The sequence below is a fragment of the Prunus mume genome, linkage group LG2 (assembly GCF_029339155.1).
Source record: "Prunus mume cultivar Tortuosa linkage group LG2, ASM2933915v1, whole genome shotgun sequence".
In the NCBI taxonomy this organism is placed as follows: Eukaryota; Viridiplantae; Streptophyta; class Magnoliopsida; order Rosales; family Rosaceae; genus Prunus; species Prunus mume.
In genome coordinates this window covers 2138005-2156924 of record NC_142699.1, presented here as the reverse complement: position 1 = coordinate 2156924, position 18920 = coordinate 2138005, and the positions used below count along the sequence as shown (strand labels likewise).

Sequence of the window (18920 nt, the reverse complement as noted above, 5' to 3'; positions counted from 1 at the left end):
TTTGATAGATCTCATCCAAAAGAAAAGAAAACCAACATATTTTAATAAATCTTATAAATCCATAACTCGACGTTAAAAAATCATATAAAATTATGATGCAATAAAACAATGGAGTTACGTACTATATTTCTAGATTACCAAGCATTATACCTAGGTCTCGCACTTTCATTCTTCTTTCGTGAAATAAGTAGCTTTCTGTCCAATCGCGAATGCACTTTCACATTTGTTTAATTAGTATATTACCTTTCGGAGTGTTAGTTCTAGTCTTCAAAGTAGCACATTACCACTTGAAGAACAAAACTTCGAGTCTGGTATACTACCACTCCGGACATCGACACTATCTCTCGAAGCGCACACACACTACCATACTAAGCGTATATCTTGGCACTTAAGAGTAATGATAGCACATAACCCATGCCTTTTTGTTTTGGGATCGAATACCTATGGTCTTTTGAAAGCAATTCCAATTGTATTATATACACCTCTTTCTGTTCTCAAAATTCAAGTTTACGTTATTGTGCTATCAAACCCACCATGACCAAACTGTCAACTTTTTGGACTTTTTTACACAAATTCAGCAAATTTTCCGCCATCATATATCCTATGGCCCCCGCACTTGAAGGAAAATTTGCCTCTTCTTTTTTTTGTTTATCTATTCTTGGTCCGATGATGGAGTTGGTGGGAGAAGAAGAGGGAGGATATGCGTGTAGGCTAAACTTGTTCTTCCTTAAACAAAGGAAAGATTATTAAAGAATAAAATATGAATATTTAATAGCTGGCCATCTTATCAGACATACAAACATAAACCATCACATAACTACTCAATTAGGTAGTCGTCATTGTCAACGGGTCTAGTCCAGTTAAAAAGAGCCTTAACTTACAAACCAGATATCTTAAATTCAAATATGCACGACATCATAGTGTGTGTGTGTGTGTATACAGGGACTGAAGTAGTTTAGGCCTGAGGTGGCCTTGGCCCCAACAATTTGTTCTCAACAAAGTAAAACTTGGGCTTTAGTTCATATATTTAACAATGCGAACCATATAACCATTCTAATGGCCCCATTGCAATCCATAATAACTTCATTTATTAATATGTAAAATGTTTGTGGGCCCATTACACAACTGACATAAAAAATAAAAAATAAAGGAAAATATTAATCCTCTAATAAACATACCGATGAGCTAAGGGAATAAGAAAATAAATAGTTTAAAGAGAAACTAGATTTTATCAAAAGAATTTTCTGTTTTTACACATGAAATTAAGTACAAAGTTCTAAAAAAATGTCCATTTCCCCTTATATATATATATATATATTATTGATGTAAGATTGATTTTTTTCCCTACTTGTATTACGGTTCGGCCCCCACACACATACTATCCTGGCTCCACCCTTGTGTGTGTGAAATCCCCCCTCCTCTCTAGTTTAGACTATTGCTTGTACTACCAAAAAAAAAAAAAAAAGGGTAGTTGGCATTACTCTACAAGGCATGACTTGGCTCTCCCTCTTAACCCCTATTCGTCAACTAACAAAATATGAAGAAAAAAAAAAGAATTAGAAAGTTCAAATTGGCCAAAAATCTAGCTAGTGGATCAACTAAGAGTATTTTTTGTCTACTTGTGTTTATCTCTCGCATCATGTGAAAAATCACATGATAAGAGAGTTAGGAACATATATTTTATAAACAAATCTAAACGGAAAATTTTCTTTAAGGTCAGGTGGTAATGGATTTTTTTTTTTTTTTGTGTCATTAAAAAAAAAAAGTACATCACTGTACAAAATCTTACTATACTTAGCCCCAAGTTACTCAATTTCATTCAATATTACTCTTCACACCAACAATTGATACAACTATTAGTAAGGTGCATAAGAATATTTATTAATCATATAAACCAAAATTTATGATACCTCAAAATTTAGAAATGAAAATTGGAGGATTGGGAAAATTATGACAAAGGAATTGCCTTAATTTGGTAGGAGGATGAAATTTTTCTTAACTCATACGATGTTTTAATTAGAGGTGTCAAACGGGCCGTGCCGTGCCGGCCCATCCCATTTAAACTCGTGCTTTTAACGTTTTCGTGTCGGGCCGGGCCGGCCCATTTAATTTATCGGGCCTTGTCATGCCGGCCCATTTAGTAAAATTATTGATCCCGGCCGGGCCCAAAGCCCATGTCCATATTGAAACGGGCCAGGCCAGGCTCGTGCCGTGCCCGTGCTCATGCTCGTGCCATACTCGGGCCTAAGAACCAATCCATTTAATTTGAATTTTTTTCACTTCATTTTTTTTTTCACTAGATAATTCAAATTATAAACATTAAAAATATAATTAGAGGCAAGAAATGATGAACTATTTGAAAACATTAATCAATCAAACATCCAAACAATATGAAAATGGCAGAGGGCAAAAAGTGTCAAACTCTACAAAGTCCACTTCAACTTTTCATCTTTAAACAACTTATTATTTTATATGTGAAATAATGTCTTGCTTTGATTATAAGAGAAGCATATATGTCATATGTACTGATTATATATCAAGTCCAATATTGTTTAATTAATTTGTAGTTGATATGTTTAATTAATTAAGGACCCAAGTAATTTCCCTAAAATGAAAGACATCAAATATATATTTATGATTAAAAAAACATATAAATAATGACATTAGATGTCAAATTATTGCATTTTGACTTTTGAGAAGGAAAAAAATGTTAAGTGAGCCGTGCTTGGGCCGTGCTTGGGCTCGTGCCGTGCTTGAAGCGTGCTCGGGCCAAGTCCGGCCCATGTCGGGCCATGGGCCGGCCCGGTCCATTAGACCTCATTTTTATCCCGGCCCGGCCCAAGTTTTCGTGCCGTGCCAAGCACGGCCCGTTAATATTCGTGCTCGTGCCGTGCCATGCCTCATTTAAATGGGCTGGGCCCGTGCCGTGCTGGGCCGGCCCATTCCGTTTGACACCTCTATGTTTAATTGGAGTCTAATATGTCAATGATCAATCTAGAAAACTATTGTTTAGTACTTAAGAGCTAATTCAATAATGATCTTGTTATAATGACATTTTATTTGCAGTGTTCAAATACAACATAATGGACACCACAATAATGTAGAGGTGGTAGATGAAAATGGTTATACACCACATGCACAATAGGCGACCTAGTTTTCTCATCAGGAAATGATGAAATCGAACTTCAACACGGACAAAACTACTTCATCTGTGGCTTTCATGGCCTTTGTGCTGCGATATGTCAGTTTCTTTTTTCTTCATTATTGCCCTACTTCTCTCTCTCTCTCTCTCTCTCTCTCTCTCTCTCTCTCTCTCATTTTCTTTTTCTAAGTAATTGGTTAATTGTTGGTTAGAGACAAGAATGTGTTTTTCCTTGAGAAGAAGATTTGTTTAACTCATGTGAAATGTGCCATATTTTCAGGGGGAAGAACTCTAACCGCCGTCTAATAACGACTTTGCAGTTGATTTGATGGCTATTAAGGACCTCCTCATTATAACCCTCGTTACAATCTCTCTATTATTGGAGACCATATGGGCAACGTGGGCTATGAAGCCTTCATTTATGCATTTTGGCAAGCCAGGGCCTACTCTCCTTTAGCTGACTTGTTTATTTTGGGCTTCAGCTCTGCCTCAGCACCAAAAGAAATAAATATAAATAAACAAAAAGCTTACGAGCACTGCTCCAATGACCTCTTATCTCTCCAACAACAACATAGTTATTCTCAGAATTATTAACAAACGCAAGTCATATATACTAAAACCAAAATCTCTAGATAGTTTGAAAAATTAATGACATGACTTAATATCCATATGCATCACATATGTTGCGGTCGTTATTGTCTCTGCCCACCACACAAGCAAGTAGCTTCGTGAGACTTCCCAATGCTGCATACTGAACCCAATTACTTATTTACTGTCTCCTTGTCACTGTAAATAAGAATTTAAGAAATAAACTTTTTATTAGCCGGAAAATAAAACAATTCTAGAAATTTGACTATATATCCCACTAATTTATTTTCTTTTTCCTGAATTTCAAGTGCACTAGTCATAGAGAGAATAAATATTGAAGAAGTATCTATTATATCTTACAAGAAAATAAACCATCTGAGTGGAAAAAGAAATACAAGCACCCTTTTCCTTTTGAGTTATTTGAATCCCGGCAGCCAGTATAGTTTTAAAATTTAGAACAACTCCTTAACTTTCTTACTTGAAGTTAAGTCCTTTATCTAATTTTTAATCAAGTTAAAACAGAAAAGTAAGCAATAACTACAGATCACTTATTTTTTAGAAAGTACTGTATGATATAGGGTATGTACGGTCACATTATCCGTTCACGGGTATGAGTGAATGATATGGTTAATATTTATCACTTTTAGGGTATATTAATAAATATCTATTATAATACGTGAACGAGTTATATATATAGCGGTAGTCTAATACCACACTACAATTACTCCTTATTTAGTACCAAATAGAGTCTGGAGGCTTTCAACTGCTAAAGTCATACAAGTTCACATCCCACAAATCTTGGTCTTACATTAATCATATGGATAAGATCATGGTAGTTTTTTGTGGTTTTTTTTGTTAAATTTTGAGAAATCCTGACAAATAAGAAAATAAATGATATGCTAATTAAAATGCCAATAACCAAAGCCAACGGGGTCTAGTTAGTGGAAAAGAATTTTGGCTTGCAGACCAATGATCTCAGGTTAGAACCACATGACATCTTTGATAGTGTGTGTGAGAAACCACACACTCCCCCTATATCGTTTGTATAAAAAATATATATGATAACCAAAAACTTTAATACAAGAAGGTAAACTAGAATAACTAACAACATGTTAAAATTAAAATAAAAAAATAAAAACGAAACACTGTCACATGCTAATAATGATCATGTGCTCTAGTAATATCTAGTCTCCACTATATTAAAGGAGATCTTGAGTTCGAATCTCATTGAATACGGTTCTTAATAGAGAAAACAACATAATTCCTAAAAGAAAAACGTTTGACATGCACTAGAGCATGTGCCAATCCAATTTAATATCTTTGTATTTGTTGAGGCCCAAAAAATCCAAGGTTGGGCCCAAATATATTTCTAGCCCAGTATGACACCTAACTTGGGAAGAAACCCAACTTTGGTACGCAAGAGTTCATCATATGCGCTTGCACACGTGCCACGCCAAGCAAATAAGCAACACGCCACGCTATAAGCTTAAGTGGGCCCAAGCCACGAGAATGCCTGGGGCTTGTTGAGCGGGTTGTGGTATGGATGGTTACGAGTTTTCATGAGGTCTATTGATGAGCCGAGAAATGGAAGTTTTGGGCTGCTTAGGAGCCCCGAAACTCAAGCCCATTTCTTGAGCCCAAATATATGGATAAGCATAAAGGAGAGAAAATAGCTCATTACCTTAGAAAAAATAGCCCATCACTTTGGGAAGTTGGCCCATCCCTTTAGTGAACTAGCTCATTATCTTAAAGAATGGCCCAAGTGACCAACAAAATATCTGAAAGTCTCCAGCACATGGTTGGATACAAAACCCTGACAAAAGCCAAAAGCCACTCACATTTGCAGGCTGCTAGGAATCTCCAGCACATGGCCAAAGACAAACCCAATGCAAGCCATCAGAAAAACCAAGGGATACTTGAGCAAAACATCCTTCAAACCAATGTACATACCCATTTCTTCTCCCCCCCCCCCCCTTCCTTATCAGATCTAGCCATAGAAGATGGGAGAAAAGAAGGAAGAAAGATGGTTGAAAATGGGAGTTCTCCACTGAGGCAGCTGTGGGAAGAGCATTGAGCTCCTAAAAATCCCTGATTTTGTGCAAATGGGTAGAGAGAATTTCACGAAATAGGGTAAACCAAAGGAAGGGAGGAGAAAGGAAGGAAAAAGCTTGGCCAAATTGGATAGAAACCATTACGGTTTCTTGGAAAAGTGTAGCTTCCAGCGCCTATAAAAAGATGCATTTCCTACCCATCATCTCAACCCACATCTAGAGAGCAAGCTTCATCTCTCATCTCTGACACTCTGCAATTTCGTGCCATATTCCTCCATTTCCTTTCATTTTCTCTTCTGGCAAACCATTCCAGAGTCTGACATAGCTTTTGTCAGGCTGCTGGAAAATTACCCAAAACACCCAATACTTCACCACTAACCACAACCACATTCAGATAGCAAGCTTCCCCTCTCATCTTCAAAACTTAGCAAATATGTGCTCTGTTCATCCTTCTCCCTCCATTTTTCTCTCATGGCAGACTGTTCCAGCACTTGACATCACCTTTGTCGAGCTGCCGAAAAATCACTTCAGCCACCCATTGCCCTCATCTCTCTCCCCCTCTCTCTCCTCAACGAATCCTCTTAGAATCCCTTCTCCCATGCCTTAACTATGTTTCTCATAGGAAATCACAGCCATTTCTCTTTCTCATGATAAACTCATGAATGCTCATGTCAAGCCAAGAATTTATCTGTAAGCTGTTGTTATTTTTGTTGGTGAAAGTAACCAATGTGTTTCCTAAGGCTTCACTATCCTTTCGAAGCATTCTTGGGGCTTGATCTTTGAACTCAGACACAAGGGATAATTTCATCAATTCGCTCCTTATAGCAGCCCAGCCCATTTGTAGTTGCCGAAAGAAAAAAAGCCCCTACAATATTACATCTATATAGAAAGAGAGAAACACAATATTGAAGTTGGCATGTGTTTTATTTTTTTTTTTCATATGCTTTTATTTGTCTCTTCTCATCACAATATATCATTGCAGCTCAAATCCAGAATAAAAGAACAAGAGAAGAAAGAAAAAACTGAAAGAGAAAAAAGGTGCTGTTGTAGTTTACCTAGATGAGTTTCTTGCAGCAGCTTCCTGATCAGGAGCCTTGTCCACTGGCTCTGATGTCTGCAGGAGAAGTTGGTGGTTTGAGAAGAATGGCTCCAAGCCCTATTTCATGAACAGATATAGATGGATGGTTGTTTGCATTATTATAGATGAGCACATCCTCTGCCGATTCAGATGGGTTGGAAAACTCCACAGAGTTCAGCACATTCAAGAGGTCCCTCCTAAGGCTTTCAATGGCTGATATAGGCACTTCTGACCTCTTCTTTGATGGAATATGAGATTTGAAGATGTGTGGTTCTGCATCATCACCTGCATACTCATCTGCATAATTGTTTCATTTCAGAATAAGAGAGTCAAGAAGAATCTTCATCCATAAAATACCTATTTTATTTATATGGAAACCTTCTCTAGCAAATTTGGACCGTAAATTTGAGACTATAGTTCACCTAACCAATGGCCCAAATTCAAGGTCTTAATTACATTATAATATGCTAAACTGTTTGATGAGATATATGTAATACTTTCATTTTTCAGCCACAACATAACATTTCCCATGTACATATAAACTTCAAGACCAACAAAAACTTTGCTATTATATTTTGTAACGACCCCATCCTTTACTTAGATTTTCTCTGTTAAGATTTACTTGAGTTTTAATATAGTGGTGCTAGTTAAAGTCGCGTGACAGTTTTTTTTGTCTTTTTATCTACTTTGCACTAGTATACACGTGTCAATGTCTTAACTTTTTTGTTGTATTTTAATGATCTCGCAGTTTTTTTTGCGCATAGGATTGGATTACATTGGATAGCTTCAAGGTATGTTGAAGTAAGAAATGAAGGTATAGTGGAAGAATTTTTTATTTGTTGAGATTAGAAAGGATAAGTTGTAAGGTATTGACATCCTACCATTTTGGTAGGGAAAATATACAAATTAAAAAAGTTGAAGCTTATATAATTTCCAAAAAGTTGAGAGGGTGATGGGTAACCTTGAATTTGATTTTCTATATCGGCATTGTGCTTTGAAGAGCTGCCATCATCATCTTCAACATTGGTCAAATCGATCACATCATCTTCGATTGTCAAATTATTCTCAGTAGAAACTGCAACATGATGTACATCGTTTGGCCTACTCCTATTCCTTTGAAGGTAGTGCACATGCTTGGGAGTATAGTTTTCCAGACTTCCCCTCATCCTGTACCTTGATCCACAAGCATTACACAGAACTGGTTTTTCATGCGGTCCATTTCGCCAAAGCGGGGTATCTGTTCATAAGAAATATGAGAGAGAGAGAGAGAGAGAGAGAGAGAGAGAGAGAGATTATTATATATTGTACTCACTATTCATAAGAGGAACCATGAGTGGTAAGAATCCAAGCATGACTATTAGTTAATCATGATTAATTAGTATGACCATAAGTCAAATAATTAATACAATTAATACTTAATCTAGTTCTACAAATGTCGAAATTAGATGGATGACTCAATTTTTGAATTTCACAATATCAAACACATGTGATAAGTAATGTAATATCTAGAACTAGTGGATAGATATACATTTGTAAAATCTCAAAGGCAATGAATTGTGGAGGTTAGAAGGCTACCTAGGATTTTTTACAATGATGTATATGAGTCCATTTTTAGGCCTAGTAGCAACTTGCCCCTCCCTCCCCTTGTCATCCACTTAGAGAGAAAAGAGAGAATCTCTATTTTCATCCCTTCTCTTCGCGTGAAGAAAGAAGTTTTGTGTATGAAAGTCTCCCATCTCTCATTTCCTCATTTTCTTTCAATTTTAGAGTGAGAGAGTAAACTTTTTTGAGCAACCCTAAAGAAAAATCCCTAGCCGCCGCCCTTTAGCGGCAACCCTTCCTACTCCATCCCCTTTCCTCTTCTTCCCTTCCTTTTCCCTCTAGATTCTTTGTTTTTTGTTTTGTTTTGTTTTGTTTTGTGATGTAGAAGCAGTCGCTGTGAAACTTTGTCATCGCCATAATATAGTTGCCTCTTTTGACCCACGCATGTAAGGACTTGGCTACAGCTGTTAGCCTTAAATATAATTTTGGAGCTACGAAGCGGGGATGATGTCGAGTTGCGTTGGGTTTAGGTTTAGCCAGTGCAACACTATGGGTTTAGCAGGTATGGCGTTATGGCTCTCTTCGGGTTGCCTGAGAGGATGTGGAGCAATGGTCTTGTTTCTTAGTTTGTTTTATTATAATAATTCTCATGAACTCTTTATGAGTTTGATGTGGTTTGTTTTTTGTTTGGGATATTTTATTTCATTTTGGCTTTTGGCTTTCTATACGGTTTTGTCATTCTTCCATTGCACGATAAATCTTTATTACAGGTTTTAGTATATGTGCTTCTGGTTGCTAATTTGAGGATTTTAATCATTTTTTTAGGTTGTGCGTATTTTCTCCAAATCAATTCAACTTATTGTTGCGTTTGGTCATCCATATTCGGCACCTTAGTGGCTTGGTACTTGTTTTTGTTTATCTTATCAATAAAATACTACCCTTCTTTTATAAATAATTATAAATTAAAAATTAAGAGAGAGTGAGCTAACACTTTACCATCTCACTCCGTTCCTTTTTTCTTCTCATGGAATCTTTCTATGTGCATATGATTTTGAAGGTCCAACATTTGGGAAATTTTCAATAGGAGATGCAGAAATATATTGGAGGTAGATTTTCTATTCTAGCTATAGCTAGGAAGGGGACTAGCTCCTGATCCCAGGTCAAAGTACCACTTGACTTGGCACAACAACCACAATACCCCAAGTTAGGGTAAATTAGCCAGTCTTCTTAACAAGAGGAGTTTAAGTTGAGGCTCATTCCAAAAACAAACATATATAGGCAAGGGTTAGTTCCAAACATGAGTTGAGTGAAGCTTTGCCTAGAATCATTCGAGTATCTAGCTTGAGCATGCCTCTTCGAGCTTGGTTCGATCTTGGGAGTTGATCTTGTGTCATTGAAGATTTCTTAAACATAAAATGTCCACGTGTCTTGCTACGATCTTAAGACCATTTAGTATTGGATATGTGTTTGTTAAATATTAAATATCAATTTTTATGATTTATGTATTATTATCTTTTGCATATTTCTTTTAATTTTTTTTTACTGGAAGTCAAGCTTAAGCTCATATTCATATCCACAAATGAGACAAGTCCAACCAAGCTTATGCTTAAGCATCTTCTTCCATATACACAACTCAAGCCCAAGCTGAGTTCAAGCTTAGAAGGAACCATTGGAGCTGAGCTTAATCATCCATACTTTTTGTATGAACATGTACATCTTAATCTTTCCTATGACAATAGTCAAACAATAAGTTCATGTTAACTCAGAGGTAGCTTCTTTTGGGTGTGAAGCAGTGTCAAACCAAAATACCCAACAAGCATTAGCTCTCTCCCTTAACCACGAGAGGGGGGGATGCCGAAGGCAGGGCTAGTGATTGGAGTGAAGTCATAACAAGGTAGGTGCGCGGCTGGATCACTAGGGCTTTTTCTTGTTTTTATTTTTTGGGGGTTACAGGCATTATTTTCTAATCACTCTTTCCATAGCTACATTTTCTTATTTCAAAAAGAGAGGCACAAACACATTTTGAATGAGACAAAAATCAGAGAACATAGATGAAAAAAAATTCACCCAAAGAACTAAAACACAACAAGTACTTAAGCTCCTCAGGAGAGAACTTACATTTAACTCCACAGTGGCAACAAGGTCCTCGTTTTGCCATTTGAAGTTTACTCCAAGTATGCCTCAATTGCAAGGAAGAAAATTTTCACTGAAAAAAAAAAACAAAAAGAAATGTGGTTAAAAGTAAACAATGGAAGGGAAAGGAACCTGCAAAAACAATCCTTCACATCCTCGAAAAATGGGGGAGAACCAGCAAGGGTTGGAATCTCTACCTTTTGGTCTCCAATTTTACTACTCTATATGTATTTATGTTTTGGATGGATTACTCTATCTAAACAATATAAGTAATGGGGTTTAAAGGAAGTTGCTTAGACTAATGAACCAAGTGGTTAAATGTGCATTTTCTTGTTATGGCAAGTGTCACAAATGACATGCAATGTCCTTATCAAAAACCACGCCACGTCATCTTACCTGTAGAAATTAATTGCAGTATTATAAGTTAGGAGAAATGTTATTCACACTCTCATTTGTCCATTTTGCACTCTTTCTTTGTAGTATCTTATTCTTAAAGTTATTCAACATTAATTTTGGAGTGCAAAGTAACATTTTGAGAAAGCAATTAGTAACTTCCTAATGTACCCTCTCTAGAATTGTTTTTTTTCTTTCTCCTATGTGTCTTGAATTTTATCTTTTTATAGAACAAAGACTACAACTAAGTTACCTTTTTGTGATATGATTAATTCTATACATGATTTAGTATTAATCATATCATAATTTGTTTGATGGTGGAGAAATGGTTTTCAAATTGGGGGGGGTTCACCAACCATCGCCTACTCAAAATCTTAATTTGGCTTCCAAATTTGGCAAAATTTTGTAAATTTTGAATTAAGAATACATGGAAGGAAATTTATCAGCATACATACCTACCTGTTTTTCTTTCAAATTTGCAAATTAAGATACAAGTTGTAATGAGATGAGGAAGGATTTCATTTCCATTCTTACATGTCCTTATTCAAATTAGTAATGCTACGAGCACCAACTACTTTACCAACATTTTAATACCAACTGATGTGGCACATGATATGGCAATCCATGTCACTTGCCACCTCAACTTAATTTTCTAATTTAGGCTGAATCCCACAACACCTTCTTTCATCACTGTAGCAATGCCGTCGCCGCTGCTATTATACAATGTCACCATCACCCATAGAGAGAGAGAGAGAGAGAGAGAGAGAGAGAAACACCCCAGTTTTCCAGCTGAGAAAAGAAGAAAAAAAGCACCCCATGACAAGAAGAAGAAAACTGGCGGGGAGAAAGAAGAAAAAAAGAAAGAGAGAAAGAAGAGAGAAGGAAAGGAAATAAAAAAGAAAGAGGAAAGAAAAAAAGAGAGGAGTGAAATCGGGGAGAGGAAGAAAGAAGAAGAATAGATATCCAATTTGAAGTGTTGAAATCATCCCACGGTCAAAAATAGAATTCCATAACCGATTCGCATTGATAGACTCCGTACCCTATAAAGAGATTTTGATCGAAATGAAACTTGGGCATAAGTTCAATGACCATTTCAATCAAAAATCCATTACTTAATTAATATTTTAGTCAAAATTGACGGTGTTATCCCTCAATTGACAGAATTTAACGAAGAGACCAATTTGATATGAAAGAGAGAGTTGAAGAATTATTTCGGTTAATTGAACGACCAAAATGAAACCCCAACTCAGAATCATTACAATCAAAAACCCAAAATAAATTTGAAAAAATAAACTCAAAATAAAAAATATACTTTAAAAAAACATTTTAGCCGAATTTCCGTGGTGACGCGCCAATATTGCCCGTAAATCTACCTCCAGGCCAACCGACAGCAGTAGTATCGAGTGAGCGACAGTGACATTGCTTGTTTCTCACTCATAACCCACCCACTCCTATCTCTCTGAACCTCGCCGGATCTCTCCCTCTCCCTCTCCCTCTCTGTTTCTCTATTTCCCTGTTTTAGGCTCTCAAAAACCAGAACCCAATAAGTCAGTCTAACGAAACTCCATAGAGTATGGATTTCACAATCCAAATGAGAGCAACAAGAACAAGAAGAAGAAACAACGGCATTTTCCTAACGCTCTCTCTGCTTCTCCTTTTATCACTCTTTGCGAATCCCACAAATGCCTCGATCCACATCTACGACAACCAGACCTTCAGAGAAGTCGGCAATGCTTACCTTCTCTCCGGCGGCAGCGAAGGGATCGCCGCTTCTCTCTCTACCGGCTCTTATATTCGGTAATGCTTTCGGACTCGCTTATTGTTAGATCTGAGGCCTTTCCTCAATATACAATTGCTTCATTTAGTTTTCGGGTTATATACGAATATGAATTAGTTTTTGGGTATTCTACGATTTAGATTTTTGAATTTTCAAGTGGGTTTTGTGTTTGACCGATTTGGGGCTTTATATTTTTGTTTGGGTAGCCAAGAAAATGTGTGAAAAAGGGTAAACCTCATTTCAGTTTATCTGAATGGCAGGTGGACGATAATTGGGGAAATTTAGTACAATATAGTGATGATACCAATGAACAGGAGAGAGAATAGCAAGCACTCTCCCTCAGACAAGTTTCTTGGTGGTTTGTGGTAAACTGCATTACCATTGTTTCTGGAAGAGGAAATAGGTTTGAAAAATAGGGAGTAAAGGAATGGGCTTGCTACTTGTATTGTGAGGACTTCAAGAGTACAAACAGGGTGGGTTTGTATGAGGGAATAAGGAGTGGTTCCAATTATTAGTACTCTCGAGATTTGAGATTAAGTTTGCAACGTATTTGGATTTTAATTAGTATCATCCTACTACATTTTTTGTGCAAATTAATTATCAAATAACAACCATAGTGCACACCAAAATGTAGTTTATTTTAGAAGATAAGTTTATGATGACTGTCATAGATGGTGAAGATGTAATATGGGGGAACTATGATCTTGTGGAATCCAGGAACATGGAATAAAAAGAGAAAAGCATTTCTGGAAATAGTTTCTGTGCGTACAATGTATGTAAAACTTAATCCCATAAAATTCATTTTGAAGTAGCCAAAGTCGATGTATTCATATGACCAATGCACCCCTTTGCTAGTTTTATTTATTGTGAGCATCATTTCTTAGTCTCTAAGTCCCACCTCTCTATTCACCCAGTGCCGAAACATTTTTGTTAGCAGGAATCTGTATAAGTCTTAGAGACACTCCTCCCATTCTATGTTGCAGAAAATTGAACTAAATCCAAGCCCCTTTAAATTTGCATGAAATGATTTATTGGAAAGCATACGCTTTTGTTGTATATGTGGATTATTCCTTTATTTCATGCTTCTCCTCACTAATTGAATATTTTATCATCACTTTTGTCTCTGACATTTCCGAGTGAAACAGATTTGAAAAAATCACCTTCTGGAGGAGCAAGGATGCTGCTGACAAGCATTCTGACATGGAGCATAGTACTGGGTTGATACAAGTTATAATTTTTGAGGCAGCTGATCGTAATAATATTGGTGGTTCTGCTTATGGAGGACAAAGAGCTATATGTTGCACCCCTGATCTTGCTAAGATGGAAGGTTGTAAGCAAGGTGAAGTCATCAGGAGACCTTCTGCAATAGATATTAACTGGCCTATTGTTTTAAATGTCCAGTTTCGTGCGAACTATCTACATGCAAATATGGACTATAAAGAGGTTTTCATCCCAAAAACTGGGATGTATAACTTATTTTTTGTAGCATGTGATCCAAAACTGAAGGGACTAGTTATGAGTGGGAAAACTTTGTGGAAAAATCCTGATGGTTATCTACCTGGTCGAATGGCTCCTCTGATGAAGTTTTATGTGTTTATGTCACTTGCTTACGTGGTTCTTGGTATAATTTGGTTCACTCAGTATGTGAGGTTTTGGAAGGATGTTCTGCAACTTCAGCATTGCATCACGGCTGTTATTGCTCTTGGATTGTTTGAGATGATTCTTTGGTATGTTGATTACGTAAATTTTAATAATACGGGGATGAGACCGATTGTTGTTACAACATTGGTTGTGACAGTTGGAGCTGTGAGAAAAACAGTTTCACATCTTCTTATCCTCATTGTTTCAATGGGTTATGGTGTAGTGCGGCCCACTCTTGGGGGTCTTACCTCAAAGGTGCTTCTTCTTGGAACAACATTTTTTCTGGCAACAGAGTTGCTTAATATTACTGAGTATGTGGGAACAATTAATGATGTATCAGGAAGAGCCAGATTATTTCTGGTTCTTCCTGATGCTTTCTTGGACGCATTCTTGATATTGTGGATTTTTACCTCTCTCTCAAGAACACTGGAGCAGCTACAGGTATATAATTTTCATTAAAGATCTGTAGTTTCCCCTTTGGTATTTAAATTCCTCCAATTAAGTTGCAATCGCATCATTGCTTCTTGGTTTCTTGCTTCACTTTGAATTTTCTTTTCACCCTACCATTGAGTGTTAAACTATATATTGTTCTCAGGCAAAGAGAAGCTCTGTCAAGTTGGATATGTATAGGAAGTTCTCAAATGCATTAGCAGTGACAGTCATTGCCTCAGTCGCATGGATAGTTTATGAGGTATGGTTTTCTTGGATGGTATATAAATATTTGTGCAAATTAATAGTCATTAACTTAATGGACTGAATTCATCTTTACTAAGGATCTGAATAAACTTATATGCTTGGGTGTTGTATTAGTGCACTCTGGAAGACGAATACGCTTTATTTCGTAATTTTGCACACACTCTCTCTCTCTCTCTCTCTCTCTCTCTCTGTGTCTGCACACAATAAGTAGATGGGACATGAAGAAATAAATTTCATTCACCCGAAGAAAGTAAATCTTGTCACATTTACCTTTGTACTAATGACTAGCTCATTTTATTTTAAATATTTTGAGTTGTACTTTCTTGTTTTTACTGGTTTCTTTCCCAGAATGTGGATTTCTTATCCACTCTTTGTAATTAGCTTTTCTTAGTTTCTTTAAATAAATAAATAAAGATTAAGGACTAGGTTTACAGGGAGACTTTGGAATACAATACTTTTCTTTTATTTATCTTTACTAGGCCCAGGGAAACAGTTACTACATCCTTGTACAGAACCTGACAATAGAAATGGTTGTTCAGTGTTTCATATCTTCAACTTGCATAAAAATTGTCGTTCAAACACTGAGGATTCTGAATGTGTTTTGTGTAATGTGGCGGGACTTACTCTTATCAAGAATTTAATTGAAGCCAAATTGGAATGCTCGCAGTTCATTATGGGAAATTATGTAGGATTGCATATGCACTCCACACTGCCCCTTCATGGCTTCTGATTTCATGTCCAGAGCCCCTTCATCATAGAGTAAGAGTCATTGGCGTTAAAAGATAGCATTCCTTTGGGGAACAGTCCTACTACTTGAGCTGTGATATGTTTCAGTTGTAGATGCGAGCTAACAGTGATCATGGTGTAGAATTTCAGCCTGTAATGGTTGTAGCACCCTTCCAATGAATTATTTTGTGTAGCACTTTCATATAATTTTCCACTTTTTAGAAAAAGATGAGGTTTTGCTTACCTATTTGTAAACTTGAATAGATCTTTACAACCTTGTCTGAGGTCTTTTCTTTAATTTTTTTTCTTTTATACATTTTTTAGCATCATTCTCTTGTACACACGTATTCTTTTTTCTTTCCAAATAACACATCATAAGAAAGGCTGTTATTGGACCCAAAAAAAAAAGGCTGTTATTAAAACTTTAAACTAGTTGCATGGTTTTGTTTACCTTACTGTATGATCTATTGGTTCGTGGATGCATAGCTGCCTTCTCTACTCAGGTGTGTTGGTAAACTGTTACTTACCTTAAAGTTATGGGGCATTAGGTCATTCGAGAAATTTTCAGTCATACTTTTCATTTTTTAACTCACCATGAATCAATCAATTAGTTGGTACTAAGTCTTTTTCCCCAAAAACTTAAGGTTGGCTTTCTCATCTCAAAAGGTCGTGTTTCTGAACGAAAGTGATGTGGAGCAAAAGAAAAATAGAACAGATACAACTAAAGCAACTTTATTCAAATCTATTCTTGTATTCCCAGATTATCAAATCAATACGCAAAACACTAAGGTTCAGTTACAAGAGAAAGAAGAATAAATATAACTAAAGCAACTTTATGTATGCTTGTGATTCATTCTTTCAATTTTTCTTCTTTTTCTTTGGGTTTGCAGGTGTACTTTAAAGCAACTGATCCATTCAATGAAAAGTGGCAGAGTGCTTGGATCATCACTGCTTTCTGGGATATTCTTGCATTTGCGTTGCTCTGTGTTATCTGTTATCTTTGGGCACCATCTCAGAGTTCTCAACGGTGCGTTGTAATCTTTAATTCTTATGCAATCAATATGATGTTTTTGTTCCTTTTCTTCCCTTGTTTACTGAATTTTCTAAATGAAAAGGCTCCTGAAACTGTGGTTGGCTAGATTGAGCTCAGTATACAGTACTTTTCATAGTCAGTCAAAATTACCATACTTTGAGCTATCAGTACTTTCAAAGAGGCTCTACTTGGGAAATGTCTTCCGAGATGTGCAGTTGAGAGATCTAATCTATTTAGAAAATGGTGGAGAGGAAATATGGCAGTGTTACACAGTAAAGGGCATGTCACATGGCGTGGGTATATATGGAGCATGAATGGGATATTGGGATGAATTCACCAAGTATTTTAGATTTAGGATTGGGAGGGAGGGCCATAGTTTCATGATAATAGGAGTACATGTTTGCAAAGATCAGGGCGATACACAGTACTTGGAATGTTTACTTTATTAGAATTTTTGATCACTGGGATGGAGCCATGATTTTCTGGTGAGGATTTTTTCAATCCCACAAAATCCAGTCAAATGATTTGTGCCAGGAAATATACTTATCTATAACGTACTTTTGTATAAACTGAATAATTATTACATTCAATTAAGAAATTTTTTTACTTGACAATAAACTGAATAAAGCACTTGTTTCAGTATAAATTTCTTGTTATAATCTAAACTTTTCATATTTCATATTTGATAACATAATTTTAATTTTAAATATGTTTCTATTTTATGCGTAGTGTACTTCTGAAAGGTATTTGAGAATTTTCTTTTAACTCTATATTTCACGTGTAGGAAAGTTGTGTAAACAGTAGTTACCAATTATCATTTGGTAACTAATTTTCATCGAACTTCTTTCTAAAAAAGGTTTACATTTGGACAAAAATGCAAAGAAAGTTACATATTTCACTGTCTGTCTTTGTTATCTATAATTTGTGCAAAGCACGTGTTAATGTGTTAATACTAATCAAACAGAAAAGTAAAATAGAATAAAAGGAAACAGAGGAACTTGACTCCTCTTTCTAGGTCAACAAGGCAACCTTTATGGAGAGCATGATACTGTCCTTCTTTTGCATCCGCCTGCATCTGTTCTAATGTATTGTCATTCAATGATAGTTAAAGCATCATCTAAAATTGAAAAGCATCTGCATGCTTTTTAGGTTCATTTTGTTCTTTTTTGGTTCAATTTTCCCTCATTCTTGACATAGGCTCTCCATCTGTAACTGACATTGTGGCTTGTGAGAAAAATTTCATCTCATGCAAGTCTTGTACCCTACTAGCTGATTTGTACTGCCAAATGTCCATAGGTATGCTTACTCAGAGGAAGTGGGAGAAGAATCTGATGATGAAGAATCTCAATCTCTTACTAGAGGCAAGCCAGAGGGTGACATTGGCTTAGTCAAGCAAGAGAACAGTGGAAGCACCGAAGATCTTGATGAAGATGATTCAGAAGAAGACAAGAGGGAATGATCATTCAACGACAACCTTATTTGGTTGCTCAATACCTTGCTCTTGGTACAAGCTCATACGGACTTGGCTTAATGCCCCGCAACTAACTTAAGCAATGGTCCTTTGGCCCCTTCAACTTGGCATGCAAAGAGGTGTTGTAGAATGTTTGCTACTTCCAACTAGAATCAAAAGGCTCCAGATTTCTTGCCCTTCTCCCCAGAGCTAATTTCATTTTGTTGTGTATGTAAAACCTAGGTTGTCCACTAAGTTTTCCATGAGTAGATGAAATCATGAGAAATGAAAAATTAACTAAAAGTTGTGTATTGAAAAAAGAACAAAAAAAAAAAGCAGTTGTAATCTTGATTTATCCTGTACCATGTATAAATGCCTTGTATTTTCTCAAATGATGAATTGAATTTTGTTTTTCCCTACTCGTTAAAGATGATATTTTTTTAAAATTTATTTCAGGGTGGTTTAATGTTTTTAATTTTATTTTCTTTTACAAACTTTCTGCTAGGCTGTATTTGGATGGAATGACTCGAAATGTATGAATTTATATGAGATTATAAGGTTAAATTGTTTATTTAGACTATCACGATCTATGTCAAGATTTAAACAATATTAAAAGGAAGAACACAAATGGATTTCAAATTATTTTTTGCATATAGTCATTTGAAATCCA

The 18920-nt window shown here is 36.1% G+C and overlaps 1 protein-coding gene across 1 annotated transcript; it reads left to right on the top strand.

Annotated features, from left to right (window-relative positions):
• The first annotated feature begins 12313 nt into the window (after positions 1 to 12313).
• LOC103319130 (Lung seven transmembrane receptor family protein) lies at positions 12314 to 18696 on the top strand. Its single transcript, XM_008220634.3, has 5 exons — positions 12314 to 12724; positions 13850 to 14786; positions 14941 to 15036; positions 16658 to 16794; positions 18097 to 18696. The coding sequence occupies exons 1-5, from the start codon at positions 12501 to 12503 to the stop codon at positions 18257 to 18259; spliced, it is 1557 nt and encodes a 518-aa protein (XP_008218856.1). The 5' UTR covers positions 12314 to 12500; the 3' UTR covers positions 18260 to 18696.
• The last annotated feature ends 224 nt before the right edge of the window (positions 18697 to 18920 follow it).